Here is a 15,914-nt window from a genome sequence, read left to right as displayed (position 1 = left end):
CGTGAGCGCGCCCAGCCGGTCCCACTGCGAGCAGATGCGCTGGCAGCGCGCGTTCACCGCGCCCACCTCGTGGTACTCCAGCGTACTGCACACAATTATCAATATTACTTGTCGCATCTACTTATGTCAGTAGGGTAAGGACCGAGATATGTCAAATATTTAGGCTCGGGATATCGTCCTAGTTTGAACATGTAGGGGGGGTGCAAAAGCGCACAAGTGAAACGGCCCATAAGTGGAATAGTAAATCGTAATTCTAGTTACTGAGGAAAAGACAGAATGAACGAATGACTGAGTGACTGAACGGTGAAGTCAAGGAATTATCAACTGTACGAATGAATTAATGACTTTCAGCCAAATACTGAAACGAATTTTAAATAATTCGCTTCGTAATCGCCGCTTACAATATAACAGACATCATAATATGATAGGATTTTAGAGTTTAAACGCTATACAATTTATGACGCTGTTTTATATTTGAATGATTTTTCAATACGAATGAATGAATGAATGTAAGGAATGTTCGTACTTGAGTTCTTGTGCGATGGCGGCGATCTGCTCGACGCGGTCCTGGTGCGCGGCGAGGTCGGACTCGAAGGCCTCGTGCTTCTTCTTCAGCGCCTTGATGTCGTACAACTTGCACTGCCGGAAGTCCTGCGACTGCAGCATCTCTTCCTTACCTAAATTAAACAAAATATTTCAATACTAGCTTTCGCCCGCAACTGCGTCTGCGTGGAATTAAAAAAAAACACAAAAGTCTATGTATTCTTCCAGAGTATCCTCTATGCCAGATTTCAAGATCCGTTTAGCGTTTACACTACAAACTGTAACAAACTTCCATCCAGCCATCTAAACTTTCATTTCATTCATTCGTTCTGTAGCACTTCTAGCACAATATGACTGACCCCTGGTCCAGTCCTCGTGGATGTCGGCCTTGTGCTTGAACTTCTGCGCGAGGTACTCCAGGCGCTCCAGCCGCATCATCTCGCTCAGCAGCCACTCTTCGAACGCCTTCTCCGCGATCTCCAGACCCTTCCATGCTTGCGCGATGTCCTGCAAATGTACAAGTGACCAACGTTATATATTTTTTATGTGAAAATTTGATGAAAAAAAAAAACTATACTAATATTATAAAAGAAAAAGATTTGTATTTTTGTATGTATTGAAATAATTAAAAGACTACTGGACCGATTTCAAAAATTCTTTCACCATTAAAAAGCTACGTTATTGGTATTTTTACTAGCTGTTTCCGTGCGGCTTCATCTGCATGAAATTATGAAAAAATTATTTTATTGTTAACATTTGTCAAAATGACATGACATGATGACAAAACATTGCAATCTTATTTCTTTGATGTTGGCAACTTGTAGCCTATGGTCCCTTTTCCACATCAGGTTTTTATCCAATTTATTTACTCCCTAAATTTCATAGCGTGAAATTATATAGCCTAAAGCGTGACGTAAGTGAGGGGCTTTAAAGAATTTTTCAAAAATATGCTGTGATTCCTGACATCTTACGCAACAAAGTAGTGTGTGTTTACGCTTTAATACAGAAGTGTAGATATAGATTTCACGTTAACGAAGTCGCGAACGAAAGTTTAAAATTATTGAAACCATTTTTAGATAAGGTACCTTAAAATATACCAATCTTACAAACTATACCTGATTTAGGCATTGTTTTAACCGTTTTTTCCTGATTGTAAATAAAAAATGTGAATACTCACAGAGACCATCTTGCCCTCAGTGGGCATGTATGCGGGGCGGTTGCTGAGGCGCAGCTTCGTCTGCAGCGTGTTGAAGTTCGTCTCCAGTTTGGCTTTCTGCTCCACGCGGGGCGGCTTGTGCTTACGTCTGGAAAAAAAACGATTTAATAAAAAAAAGGTAAAATAACATATAATTTTTGTAACTAGTATTTGCCTGCGACTTTGTACGTAGAATTAAAGAAAAACTTAGTAAGTAGTTTATGTATTCTTCTTTTCTATCTTCGACATCTGCAAATTTAATCGAGATTTGGCGAATCTCTGGAGATAGGAAGTAACAATCATTCATCCATCTAAACTTTTGCATCTTATCGCACTTCTTACTAATATTATAAATGCGAAAGTTTAGATGGATGGATGGATGTATAGATGGATGGATGTTTGTTAATGTTTGTAGCATTAACGGCTGAACGATCTCGATGAAATGTGTCATAGATGTAGAGGATAGTCTGGAAGAATAATAGAAAAATCCGTGTGAAACTAATTTTCCAAATAGAAAATTATTTCCCCGAGGACGGAATCGCGGGCAAAAGTTTATAATTTTAGTAAGATGTCAAGTAGCACTTCTTACGTTGTCAAAGTTTGTTACCTGTAAGTACGGTAATCTTCCAGTTTCTTCTGGCAGCCGGCGAGCGAGTTGTCGGTCTGGCGGCTGTTGAGCCACGGCATCGTGCGCCGGATCCATTCCAGCAGCTGTACAATTACGATGTTGTACTAAACGTTCTTGTTAGACAGACATGATAATTATAATCTTCATAAGATTCCGAATGTTTAAAAGTACTTAAAACGTCGAGAATAACTTAAACAAGATTAATGGCCTGTCCCACCACTGGCTGATAGAGGCCCAGATGGCTTAAAAATTACGTCACTCAGAGTAACAAAATCCGATATTCATATATTTTACACATTGGATTGTTGTGCCAATTTACAAGAATGCGGTAGGACTGACTCTAAATCCCAAATTCAATGTTATACATTAACCAACAAGCAGACATTTAAGAAATATATAGACTAGGAATAGTGAACTATTTTTTCTCCGGTACTTTCTCTGAAAGGTACTACATATATCTGCGTACAACAAAATAATAACAAGTTCCATTTTTGCTATAAAATAAACTATACTGCCACAAAATAAAATAAATTTTAATTTTGAAGATCTATCGATAGATTATCATGTGAAAAAGGTTTCAAATAAAGTGTCAACTATGCCTACTCTATATAGTTTCTTAAATCTCTTTGCCAACAGACTCTAATATGCTCGTAGAAGGTATATGTGAAAAGGCTAGCGATTATATCTATCTCTGTCACACTTATAGACTTAGTACGAGAGAGTTTGCAATTTTTTGTATACTTACATCGCTGGCGAGACGTTCGTACTCTTCCATGAGGCGTTCATTCTCCTGGTTGACTTTGAGAACCTTGCAGATGCGGTTCGCGGCAGTTTCAGCCTAATTATACATAATATAAAAAATGTTAACAAAACAATATTGAAAAAACATATAAATATGAGATAAAAATTTGAATAGATTTTGAAAGATTTTTCATGTTGATTTAGAGGAAGTATTTATGGTATTAAAATTGGTTTCCTTGAAAATTTGGTTTTCAATTGACGAAATTAAGCAATTTATAAATAAATATTACATAGCATCAAGTTAGTTAATTCCAATCGTTTGGATGCACAAAAAAGCGATATGAATTTAAAAATGATATAGCATACTCCAAATGTTCTACTGCTTATTATAATAAAAAGATAGGCAAGGTTATTTGACTTTATTATTCTATCAAAACTGAACTTTAAAAACAAAGTCATACAATGGATTGTTTTTTTTTTCACTATAATCAGCTTAAAGAGAATATCATCTAGCCAGTATCTGCAAACAAATGAAAATATAAAATTGTAGATAGGCTCAATATTTTCACTTTAGCTGTAAAACTAAGCCTAACAACTACACTCCCTTCTTAATAGTGGGTTTCCACTGTTGAAACATAGTTCAACATCATTAAAACAATAAAAAATGTCTAATAACCTTGCAATATACAGACCTTCTGAGCTCCCGAGAAGCAATGGTAGTATGAAGAGACGTAGGTCATGACCGCGCGCTCGTCTGGCATCGCCGTGTTCTGCAGATCTAGCAAGCGGCACGGCGACAACAGGGTTAGTAACATGCGGACGGTTTTTTTTAATTAAAAACAAACAGATTGCTTGCATTCGAAAAAAACACGAAGGAGGTTCTATATGTAATGAGGTTGATAATTTGAGTACAGTTTAAGGGAAACATTGCATACATTGAAGTGTTTTCTGTACTTATATAAATAAATAAATAAAGAGTAAGTGTTATTATTTTGTAATTCATGCAATCAGATCAATATCAAAGCCAATACGGAATAAATAATACAATTTTGTGCGATGAAACATTATGGTTTGATTTTTTTATCTTGTGATTCCTTAGATTATATTAAACTAGCTTTCGCCCGCGACTCCGTCAGCGTGGAACTAAAAGAAACCAAAAGTGAATAGCCTATGTGGTCTTCCAGACTATCCTTTACATCTATACCAAATTCGAAATCCGTTCAGCCGTTGAAGCTACAAACTCTAACAAACATCCATCCATCCATATAAACTTTCGCATTTATAATATTAGTATGATAGTATACGTACTGTATTTTGTTATACGTATTTGCGGTTTTAGCTGCAATGATTAATACGTAACCTTGTAGCATACCTGCTCACCTATGACTCACTGACTCATTACGCAAATCGGTTTTCGAATGTTTGTTTTTTAATTATGGCTATGGTATTTAAAATAACTTTTTCTAATTATATAATGACAAATATTAATATGAACATGTTTACAAGTTCTTGTATGTTATAACTGTTTAGTTGACTAGAAATATGGCTTATAAAAAAGATATAACGTAAACATATGTACCTCAATGTGTAATGTAAGGGGACATTCCTACTAGACTTTGTTATTGTGCACGGATAGCAATTTTTTTGAGGGGGGGGGGTTTGCAAGCATTCTGTTTGTAAATTCAACAAATAGTTATTAACGATAAGCTAGAAAACATTAAATTTAGCGTTACTAAGTTTCAAAAAACTCGAGCGTATGCGACGATACCTAAAAATTTCTAGCGCAATAAATGATTCCTGGCAATCAATAGGTTTTCCACTCGGATCATGCTATAAGTGACACACAGGGCTGGCGTTAAGGGCTAGGGAGGTTGTGGCAGCCATTTTTGTCTATACCTGCTGGGCGCCTTGGAACGCGTGGTAGTAACACGACACATAGGTCATTATGGCGCGTTCGTCCGGCTTTGGAGTGTTTATGAGGTCTGCAATATTCAGTCAAGCCAAATAAATATTCTGATACAATAAAGTCAATTTACTAATGAATCATTTATCGTCTTTCATTTGTTTTATTATTTCGTTGCATTTATATTTAAGGCCTGTCCCACAATTCTTGTAAATTGTCAGATAACAATCCAACGTATAAAATATGTGATGGAAATACCGGATTTTGGTACTGTATCTGACAATGACGTCACTTTTAAGCTATCTGAGCCTCTATCAGCCAGTGGTGGGACAGTACCTTAATCTTCAAATGGTAATTCAGTTAAAGAGCGTAACATACAGTTCGTAAAGTCTGTTCTATCTATGATTCGTTTATATAAGCTTCACATGACTTTGTATTAAAATAAAAGTATATTTGTGCACACATCAACATTCTCTCTTACGTAATAAGCCATTCTATGTCAAAGAGGCTATTCATATACCGGCCTCTGACGTACTAGGTTCTGGGATGGCAAACATTTTTAAACTATGTTGATTCTCTTTAAATAAATTTATTTTCCAATTCACTATTTATTTTTATATTATTTGATATATCTCTATACGAGATAAAAATTATAAGTATTAAATAAAAATGTTTATATTGTACTTTTTTAAAATTTGCAAATTACGACTTTCAAAGTTGAACCAAATGTTTGCGATACGTGTTTTTCGCTATCAACTTACCGTCGGGGTCCAACATGCGCGGTATATCGAGATACTTCTCAGCGACGTCGAAGGCCGTGTTCAAGTTCTCGAGGGGGTTGTCTTTGGACAGTTTGCTGTAGTCGATCAGGTCGGGCCTGTGTCTGTGGATGAGGGCGCAGAACGCCAGACCGTCTTTGAACGACAGGTGGAAGTTCTGAACGTTGACATTCTTGTATGGCGCTGTCTTACGTTGACACCAGAGGAGTAGACCTTCCTGGAAGTGTATGAAGAATAATGATTAGTCGCTTATGTTAAAAAAATGTAATATGGTGATATTATAAAGAGGAAAGCTTTGTATTTTGTATGTATTGAAATAACTCAAGAAGTACCAGGCTGATTTAAAAAAATCATTCACCATCAAAAAGTTACGTTATCATTAAGTAACAAAGGCTGTGATTTTGCTTTTATTTTTAATTTCACGCGAACGTAGTCGCGAGTAACAGCTAGTGTTTAATAGTTGTATTAAAATCACAAACGTTTATTTGCAGACCACCTAGTTATTAAGTAAATAAGCCTACATTACTTACAAAATTACCTTGGCAACGGTGAAAGAGTTTTTAAAATCGGCCCAGTATAGAGTTATACTGTTGTACATACAAAAATACAAATCTTTCCTCTTTATAATAGTAGTATCAAGTACATCGATATTCTTCTTTGGTTAACTATATGCAAATGATAGCAAGAAAGGTGTAGGTAGATCTATAACATATTAGTCAAGGAATGAAGACCGATTTAATACACCGTTAGCGATGATGGCCGCACATACTAATTATAAACTATTAAATTTATTACAGGCCAGTTACGGCTGATCTGAGCAATAGTTTATTTTAAGATCTGATCGCTCCTTGATCCAGATAATATCGTTCATTATATCAAACTAGACGTTCAATAACCCTTATTAGTATAGAAGTTGCATTCTGAAGGGATAGGTAAGATTATTATGGTCAAGCGTTTTAAATTAGATTCTGAACCAAATCATGCCACATTATGACGTCACAGCTCCCGTATCAAATATTTAAATGAAATCAGCGAGACAGATACTTTAAATCGGAATTTCCATGGCCCAAATAAATATTTACACATGTATTTTTTTCGGAATTAGTGTTTTTCTAGTGATCTTTGACTGTATTGTATTGACGTACAAAATACTTGAAATTACTACAATTCTTTTATCACAATTTATAGTTTACTAGCTTACGCCCGCTGTGGAATTACAAAATCAAAAGTAAGTAGCCTATGTGTTCTTCCAGACTATCCTCTACATCTATACCAAATTTCGTCGAGATCCGTTCAGCCGTTTAGACTACAAGCTCTAACATGCATCCATCCATCTAAACTTTATAATATAAGTAAGATTGTAAATTACCTTAGCAGTCATTTCTTCAACGGAAATATCCTGAATGGCGAATCTGAGAATGATCGTCCAGATCATACCCAGTGTCATTTTTAGGTTACCGTCGACTATTTCTTCAGCACCGATCGACACCAGTTTCACACCTGGAACATTGTACAAAACATCCTGAGACTTACGAAATCAAAATAGGATTTAATTCTTTGTTATATCATGTTGTAAATTATTTTACTTATGTTACACGCAATAATAAAGTAGTCAGCGTTATTTTTTTGTTTTCAAATTCCAAAATCATTGATTTATAGAAATAAATGTTGAAGTTGTCTAACATTTTGGTTGTGTTTTAAAACGCGTTTCTTATATCGAATAAATTATTCATTTCGTTAAGCTGTTACGTTAATTATTTAATTGTTGAGATAGTGCGGTATTGTGAAGCGTTAAAATATATGAACCAGGCCAAGGTATTTTTTTATACTTCGCTACCTCGTAACACGATAACATAGCACTTAAACTGAATTTGAAATTTTAAAAAAGGAAAAGCAGAAACAGTTTAAAAAACACCAGAAAAAAGGCAGGGTATGAGAAAAAATATGCTGAGTTGAGCTCCTTTATGCGAAGAAATCTGTTCTTTTGCGTTGTATTAAATATTTTAAACATACAAACCGCATTAGTTATTAAATTAGACTGGAATACGCTTCAAGTAAGGAATGATTCGACCAGAATGGAAGGATAGATTGCGGGGATAGATTGTAAAGTTGCGTCCCTACATTCCAATATTTCTAACTTACCTTTGGACGCGATGAAGTCCAAGGCTTTGTTGACATTGGCGATCTTGTGGAAGCGCATCTTGCCGCGGTCGGGCTTGGGCAGCGTCTCTCCGGAGATAACTTCGAGCAACAGCATCAGCTTGAGGCCATTCCTGAAGTCCTCGTCGATGTTCTCGATGCCAGTGCCGGCTTTCCTCAAGTGGCTGTTGCACCATGCTGTGAACGTCTGGAAGAATAAAACGTTAATAAGTCAGGTGAGGAATTCGGATTGAAAAAGTACTAAGGTGAGAGTTCCCAAATTGTTATTTATGAACGATTTAGTATTTTTACAATATTGGTATGTTGAAACATCCGCTTTTGTCCTCAAACACAAAAGGTTATGTATAATAATAGTGGTAAATGTCAGCTAGATCTCTATGAAAGGATTTGTAATCTGCTACTTCACTAAATAGAAGCAAAATTATATCTGTAGTAATTTTTTAACCAGTAATTGACGAAAAAACTGATTTTCGTTATCATTGTAGTCTTATTTACGGACCATCAGGTCCTCAATACTACCACTTATTAATATCGACGTTTAAGTAAATCTGATTGAATTTAACGATTTCAGAAAAAATATAGCGACAGTAACAAGCAATCGTAAATTCCAGCGTCGCCTTACGGTGACATTTTTATTACCAGCATATATCTGAAATCAGTACTAAGGTTTGAAATATTTACCCTTTAAAGTGCTATTCGGATAGTAAAGTTTAATGTATTGATTTCAAAAAAGTAAGAGGCCCGTAACCTCTTAATTCTCAATATTACGCAACTTACCTTTCTCCATTTAGATTGGTGTTACATTTTAAAGTAATATAATAGTAATAATTTAAAGAAGTTAACAGAAAAAGTATCCAAGTAAAAGTATTTAGAATCATCTTGTTAGACATTTGAAAATCGAAGAACTTAGATATAGACCAGTTTGAATTTTATCTAAGGCAATGAAGTCAACCGACCTACTTTTGATAACATTTATTAGAGAATTTAAAAATTAAATTGAGAAGATATTGAACTAAAAGGATCTATCAAAATGTTAATTTTTTGTAAAAATTATAACACGTAATAAAAACGGATTTCTAAAAACAAAGTAATCGAACTGTTAGTTAACGATGTACCGTAAAATGACATTGTTATTTAAACAGTTTACTACAGTATGGTAGCTGTACTTCGGGAAACACCGATTGCACTTGAGCGAATCAATACTGCATCGTGCAGGGGCCGCCGAGGGGTCCGACCCTCGGACGAATTTGCAAGGGGCATTACCACTCCATGTTCACACTTCTATTGGGCACAGTTACTTTAAAATATTTAACTTAACATTTCAATTACATGAAAATATTATGGTTCAAAATAAGCTGAGTAAGACCGAGCTTAAATACTACTTTAAGTGAAACGTTTTAATGATTTATTCAAAGTAGGACTCGACCCCGTAACTTATTTGAAAACTAACCAATTGAAAATTAAGAGATTTAAAAATGGTTACGATATTTTCGCATTTTTATAGAAGTTTGTATCTGCAATAATATTTAGAATTGAATGAAGGTTTCTTGTTACGAAAATAAAATTTTATATCGAATCATTTAACTTCAAAGTCTAGTATTTTCGGCTGCTTCTTTGCGTCATTTGTTTAGTTTGCAGTTAAGCCGCTAAGCCGTCAATGATGCCGCTGATATCATCGTAATGGCGTCATGCTTTACACCACTTTCCATTTAAGATTGAAGATTATTAAAGCTAAATATATTTAGTAAAGGTTAAGTGAACTGTCAAGATGTCCAAGCTACAACTTTTAGAAGTTTAATGTTGGACATAGCCCAAAAACAATTTTAAATGTCGAATACTCGTTAATTAATAAGTAGTAACCCTAATAGTCTTTTCTTCACGAATTAAGTTCTCGTCTTCTGGCGTTCATCATAAAAAAAGAAGAAAACTTTGTTTGTTTGATTGTAATGAAATAACTCGATAACTACTGGGTTGATTTCAAACATTCTATTACCGTTAGAAAGGTTATGTCTATAAATAACATAGGCTATATTTTTTATTTTTTTATTATTACTTTTAAATTTCCCGCGGGCTTACGAGTAGTTGCAGGCAAAAGCTAGTGCACAAATATTAAAATTATCTTATTTTAATTAATTATTATATATAAACTACTATTTTACAATCACTGTCTTTTCTCATCATACATTTTCATTCAGAAATCGATGACAAACAATATCTTATCATAGTAATCGTTATCAAGTAAACAAAATTCATTATTTAAAATATACTGTAACAGTTTCAATAATGTGATTAATTTTTCAAATGTTTATTGAAAAAGCAGTTCGAGCGAAACGAGATCTTTTATTACGCATAAATTTTGAGTTCAATTTGGATATTCAAATAAATGTCTTGCCGTTGTCGAACATTGCCCATGTTAACGAGCTATTGTACTTGGATTTAGCATATTGCGTATAATATTCGCATTAGCCCTTAAAGTATGCAAGTATCTTAGTTTAGTAAACTTGTCTAAATTACATCTATACTCTATACTATTATAATAAAGCGTAAACACACAATTCTGAGTTGCCTAAGATGTCAGCAATTACAGCATATTTTGGAATATTTCTATTTTCAATAAAAAGCCCTACACTTACGTCACGCTTTAGGCTATATATTTTCACGCCATTAAACTTAGATGGTAAATATTTTGGATAAAAACCCTAATGTGGGAAAGAGGCCATAAGTTGCTGCCAACATCAAGGAAGCAAGGTTGCCATGGTTTGTCTTCATGTCATGTCATTTTGACATTTGCAATTGATAATTTGACACATGTAAACAATAAAACAAACATTTCATATTTTTTTGCAGATGAAGTCGCAAGGGAACAGCTAGTTTTTTTTAAGGTAACTTACTGAGATAAAAATCTCGACTCTTCATTTATTCTAGTTCAAATATCGTACTAAGTTCGATGTTACACCTACTCAAAATAATTTCCATTTACACCGTAGTTAAACATTCTAGTATAACTTATTCTGTCACTATCCTTTCATTAATCTTAGTCAGCAAAATATTTGTATTCAAGCGGTACGATTTCCTAATCCTATCTATGTTTTAGAACGTCTACGGTCTATGCACTAATTTGGAGATCACGAATTCGTGACTTTTGTTACCTCTAAATGGTAATACTTTTGTCTGCCGTCTCTATATCTTGCAGACAAAAGTACCTTTTGGTTCATGTCTTAAAATAATGTTTCAGAGACGTATTTGTACAGTTTTGGTTAGTCTTTGCTGATGTGTATTTGATCAACATCAAGCCAACGCTTAGAATAATTAATTGCAGTAGGAGATTAAAAGAAAGTAAGGTTGTAATATATACGGTATACAAGTTTATCTCGTCGCGGTTGAATACTTTTACTTCATTGCATTCTTGGCGAATAGAATCGCATACAAAATTGATAGGCGCGCCACAAGCCTGTGCAAACGTACCAAAAAAACACATTGCTAGGGCCACGCCTATAAAATTCAAACGGGATTGGTTCTATAGCAAACAAGCTTCAAGGTCTCTCTCTGATAAACAAGCTCGATCCATTCAATAAAATTGCAATCTTGCATTAGTGATGTTGACAAATCAAAGGGCTTCGCCGACCTCATGTTAATTGAATTAATCGATTTTGTACACTCGACAACTTAGTGAAGAAATCGAGTTTATTATCTTATTATAGTTAATTATTGTAGATGCTATCTGCGGAGCGACTCGACAGTTCTATTGTTGAATAATTCACAGAGCCGATAGGTATAAACAAAGGCTATAGAAATGCGGGTAAAAAATACCAACGCACACAACAGTAAAGAAATCGATAAGTTGTTACGGAATCCTTTCTAGATTGTTCGGTCAGAATTATATTTCGTAATAATATGAAATAACATTACAGAATGTAAATTTATCAATGTTAGCGAGTGCAAGCTTTGCAATTTGTTATAATAAGGTAAATGGATAACATGATTAACACACTTCTTTAGTTAAACTGGCGGCTTGATAATTTAAAACTTTACAGGAATAACAGATTAACTGAAGATATAAGATTAAATCGAGGACACGTAATAATAGGCATTCATATAACCCTGCATCTACTTGTTCTTTAACATCGCTTTCGACTTTTCATTGAATAATTTTGGATAAACAGCAATGTACCCGAGAGAAACGTGAAGGTGTTTTTAACTTGTTTTAAATGTAACACTTAATTTATTACATAATCCACTCGTTCAATTGTTTGCATTTAGTTCCGTATTTTGCAAAGTCATCGTAAACAATGTCATTGACACTTGATACGGACGTCATTGATGTATGAGATTGTTTGAAAGTATCGCAAAAATGCCCGCACGACAAAACTGACCCAACTGCATTACTGCGATGGTACACAATGACTCATGACTGAAGATCTTTTAAGACGGAATAAACATCGCACGGGAACCAGATAATACATTCCAACATCTTCCGTACCGTGATGTTCCACGGCTGAGACACCTTATACAAAAATGTTGTCGTCCCTTTCATTTTCTTAAAAAACGAGAGAGAGCAATATGTTTTTGAGTGGACATTTCGGCAGTGTACGCATAACACGTAAACCTTACAGATAAATCACTTCAAACCTTATGCAAATGCTTCACTATGTTTAATAATTTGACATATACGAAGCAAGCATATTACTTTAATGTCAAACGATTAACGGTGCCACTAACGGTCACTGGTTGTAATGAGATGTTCGGCGAAATGAAAGGAACTGGACACATGTTATACTAATTACATTTAGGAATTAAAATGTCATTACAAATTACATTTTTTTCTTAAATTAACAACTTCAGTGACCATCATTCATAGTACAAATCACCAAGAATATAATATAAATCACGGTTTCCATTGAAATTAAGAAAAAAAATGTGAAAACACGAATGCGTTTTTAGCAAACCAAAATCAAATTTGTATAAAAAGAGCTTAAATTAAGTAGTTTAAATATCAAACTAAGTTATGAACTAATACGACGTTTTCTAAACTAAATATAAAAATATCTCATAATATACTATGCAATATAAACCGTAGTGCTGTCAAACAAAACACTCGAAGACGACCTTTGAGTACGTCCTTGAGACAATGCGCACGTGACCTAGAATGTGAAAATATCTAGAATTACCTTGCATCCGTGCCGGCCGCAGTTCTAAAATAAACGCAGGTGGGAATAGCGCTCAGCTATTTAGAACTAGCTCGCCTCATGTACTGTCCACCGCCATCTTTAATACGTTACGAAGGGCCACTCTCAAGGTAAATGTGTCTAGGTTCAACTGGAGTTATCTTTACTTATACCTCCTGTTACAAACCTTGTTCGCGGTTTTATACATATAAGAGTAGAGGGCAAAGAAGCATAAATATTGAGTTGCCCAAAGACATCCTTGAGGATGGTGTTGCCACGAGAGGAAATGCAGATGATAATTTTTAAAACGAATGTTTGTTTATAGTTACTTTATAAGTTTTATATTAATAATAATAACTTTACAGTGTTTACTTTCCAATCAATTTCAAGAATCACAGATAAGTTCTTTTCCCAACTGAATTATGCATTCCTAGCTTTTGCCAAAAGTATTTGGCTCGCAACAGACTGGTAGACCTTTATTTATTAAACACTCATCAAGAGAGTTATGATTATTGTAAATTACACAATATATCTACGTGAAATTATTAGAATATTATCTGTCAGGGTTGAAGAGTGGTTTTGGCAACACGGTTAAATAAACCTTCGTTTTATTAGGCCAAAGTTAAACCGCATGAATGAATATGTGTGACTCAACTGTATGAAAATAATTCATTAATATCATAATGTAAAGTGATATTTCATTCACGTATACAATATCTTATGTCCCGTAGTGTCAACTTTTGCCCTAGAACACCGGATCCGAAGAGAAGCGCTCGGAATATTGATGAAAGTGACTCAATAACTTGTTTAGAAAGCAAGAAAGTGTGATTACATATTTTAAACCAATTAAATGTCCGAAATAAATTTACGATTCGTATTGGATAGACCTCGGAAAAGGTATGATGTTCGATGAATTATTTATCAGAGAAACGTCCGTATTTGTAAAATTATCAAGTATTTTATTGCTAATAGTGAATGGTATTACAAGTAGTACGGAAAAAGAAAACATATTTTTTTCTAGTCAACAATTACGACTGTAAATAAATGAATGAAACCTTGGATATAATATGACAATGAACGATCGTTTGACATTCGAAACTAAAAACAAACTTTAGACCTTCGACCATCTTTCTTTCGTGTCGTAAAATTTAGAATGTAATAAAATTCAAATGTATTTATTTCACCACTAACATTTAAAATACGAATCACTTTTCGATTTCATATTACAAAAGCGATATATCTTTACATTTCAATTTGTACGTACATGATATTTTTTTCCTTTCCATGCAAATTATATGGTGATCGCAATGATTGCAACATTGTATCAACTTTACCAATTATGAATCGATTCGTGGATACTCGAATCGAGTATAATCGAAATATATCAAGTGATCAGATGTAAGTGACAGGACAATTGGTGATTATTTTGATTGATTAAGACGCTACCGTCTGTAATATGAAAACTAACGGTTAATAATTTATTCTCATCAATTTTGTAGATGTAATGTCTACATTCACTTCGTTATAGAACATCTGAATTTGATAGTCTATATATTTAAATATTGTAATTGTCTTTAACGGTTTCTTGTAATTTAATTTTTTTGTCCATGTTAGATAATTAAAAAAAATTTAAAACTCATTTGTTTTAGAAAAAACCATCTTTTGTTTTGATAACCATTTTTCTTTTGACAATCGACTTGATATGCTTGAGATATAAATGTACAAATATACTATTTAAACAATAGTATACTAGAGTATTATTTGATATACTTCAATGGGTTTTAATTTTATGATATTGTGCATGAAACAAGATACTTCAACCATTCGAATATTTGACTAGTCGCTATAAAATTATTGCAAACTGTTCTGCTTGATTTAAATTTGAAATTTACCGTTAGTGTTTTAGATTGTGGCGATTGGAACTTGCATAGATCTAATAATTTGCAATAGACTTTAATCACTTAAAAATTTAAACTTTTAAAGTTTTACATTATTCGATATACTTGAATTTCGCAAGAATTTTATTTATGAGAGATGTATTCAGGTTTTTGTGAAGAGTTCATTTTACTTTATTGGTCTGTAAACCACAATTGTCGCTTATTTTAATATGTTTGTTATTCAATGAATTAATGTTTGTTCAATTGAAAACCGATTGAAGTTATATGTGGGTATAAGTATTAAGTGGGTATTGTATGTCGAATATTTAGTACGTGGTACACCTGTGAAGGTGTTACAATTTGGAACACATCCAACGAAGCTACTATCATATCTATAAACAATAATGGGACCGTTAACCGACATACATTGCTGTGTAGTCTGGTAGTGTTTTTAAATATTTGTTTTCTTTTTTGTTGTTATTTAAATCTTGCAAGCTTATTCTTTTATCACCAGTATTATCCTTAGAATCTCGATCAGTAATTTTGTTTTTTTTACCTTGAGACGATTTGTTTAGATTGTTTTTGCAATTGTCACGCTATCGACGTTGTTAATTATTGGTTCTACCTCCTCAGAAAGTTCTCTGAGTTTCAGAGAAGTTATTACGTTGTATCGGTATTTTGCAAGTTTTCAGTTATAATATCTATTTTATCACACAAGTTTTATCTACAGAATAAACAGAAAAAAATGATATAAAAACGCATGTATCTCGATAACCGATAAGACGTTGGATCATTGACCCAGAACATTAAATACGTATAAAACAGCGTATTTTCTTAACTTTTGTAAATTACTAATTGGCAGTAATTTAGATATTAAAATGAACTCACACACTCTTGTGACTTGTGTCAATTTGCAGACATGT

At 33.8% G+C, this 15,914-nt stretch overlaps 1 protein-coding gene across 1 annotated transcript in view; it reads right to left on the bottom strand.

The window, feature by feature from the left end:
- Positions 1-15,914, bottom strand: part of LOC106104370 (alpha-actinin, sarcomeric) — a gene marked incomplete in the record, with an annotated part of 35,172 nt that overhangs the window by 5,214 nt on the left and 14,044 nt on the right. The window contains 10 exon segments of the mRNA XM_013284406.1: positions 1-85; positions 527-677; positions 903-1,050; positions 1,721-1,847; positions 2,346-2,449; positions 3,112-3,204; positions 3,800-3,885; positions 5,772-6,006; positions 7,159-7,289; positions 7,932-8,136. Coding sequence (XP_013139860.1) covers positions 1-85; positions 527-677; positions 903-1,050; positions 1,721-1,847; positions 2,346-2,449; positions 3,112-3,204; positions 3,800-3,885; positions 5,772-6,006; positions 7,159-7,289; positions 7,932-8,136 — 1,365 coding nt within the window.

The sequence above is a fragment of the Papilio polytes genome, unplaced genomic scaffold (genome assembly GCF_000836215.1).
Source record: "Papilio polytes unplaced genomic scaffold, Ppol_1.0 DF823688.1, whole genome shotgun sequence".
NCBI classification, from domain to species: Eukaryota; Metazoa; Arthropoda; class Insecta; order Lepidoptera; family Papilionidae; genus Papilio; species Papilio polytes.
The sequence above is the reverse complement of the archived record's forward strand: the minus strand, read 5'-3'. Positions and strand labels throughout refer to the sequence as shown.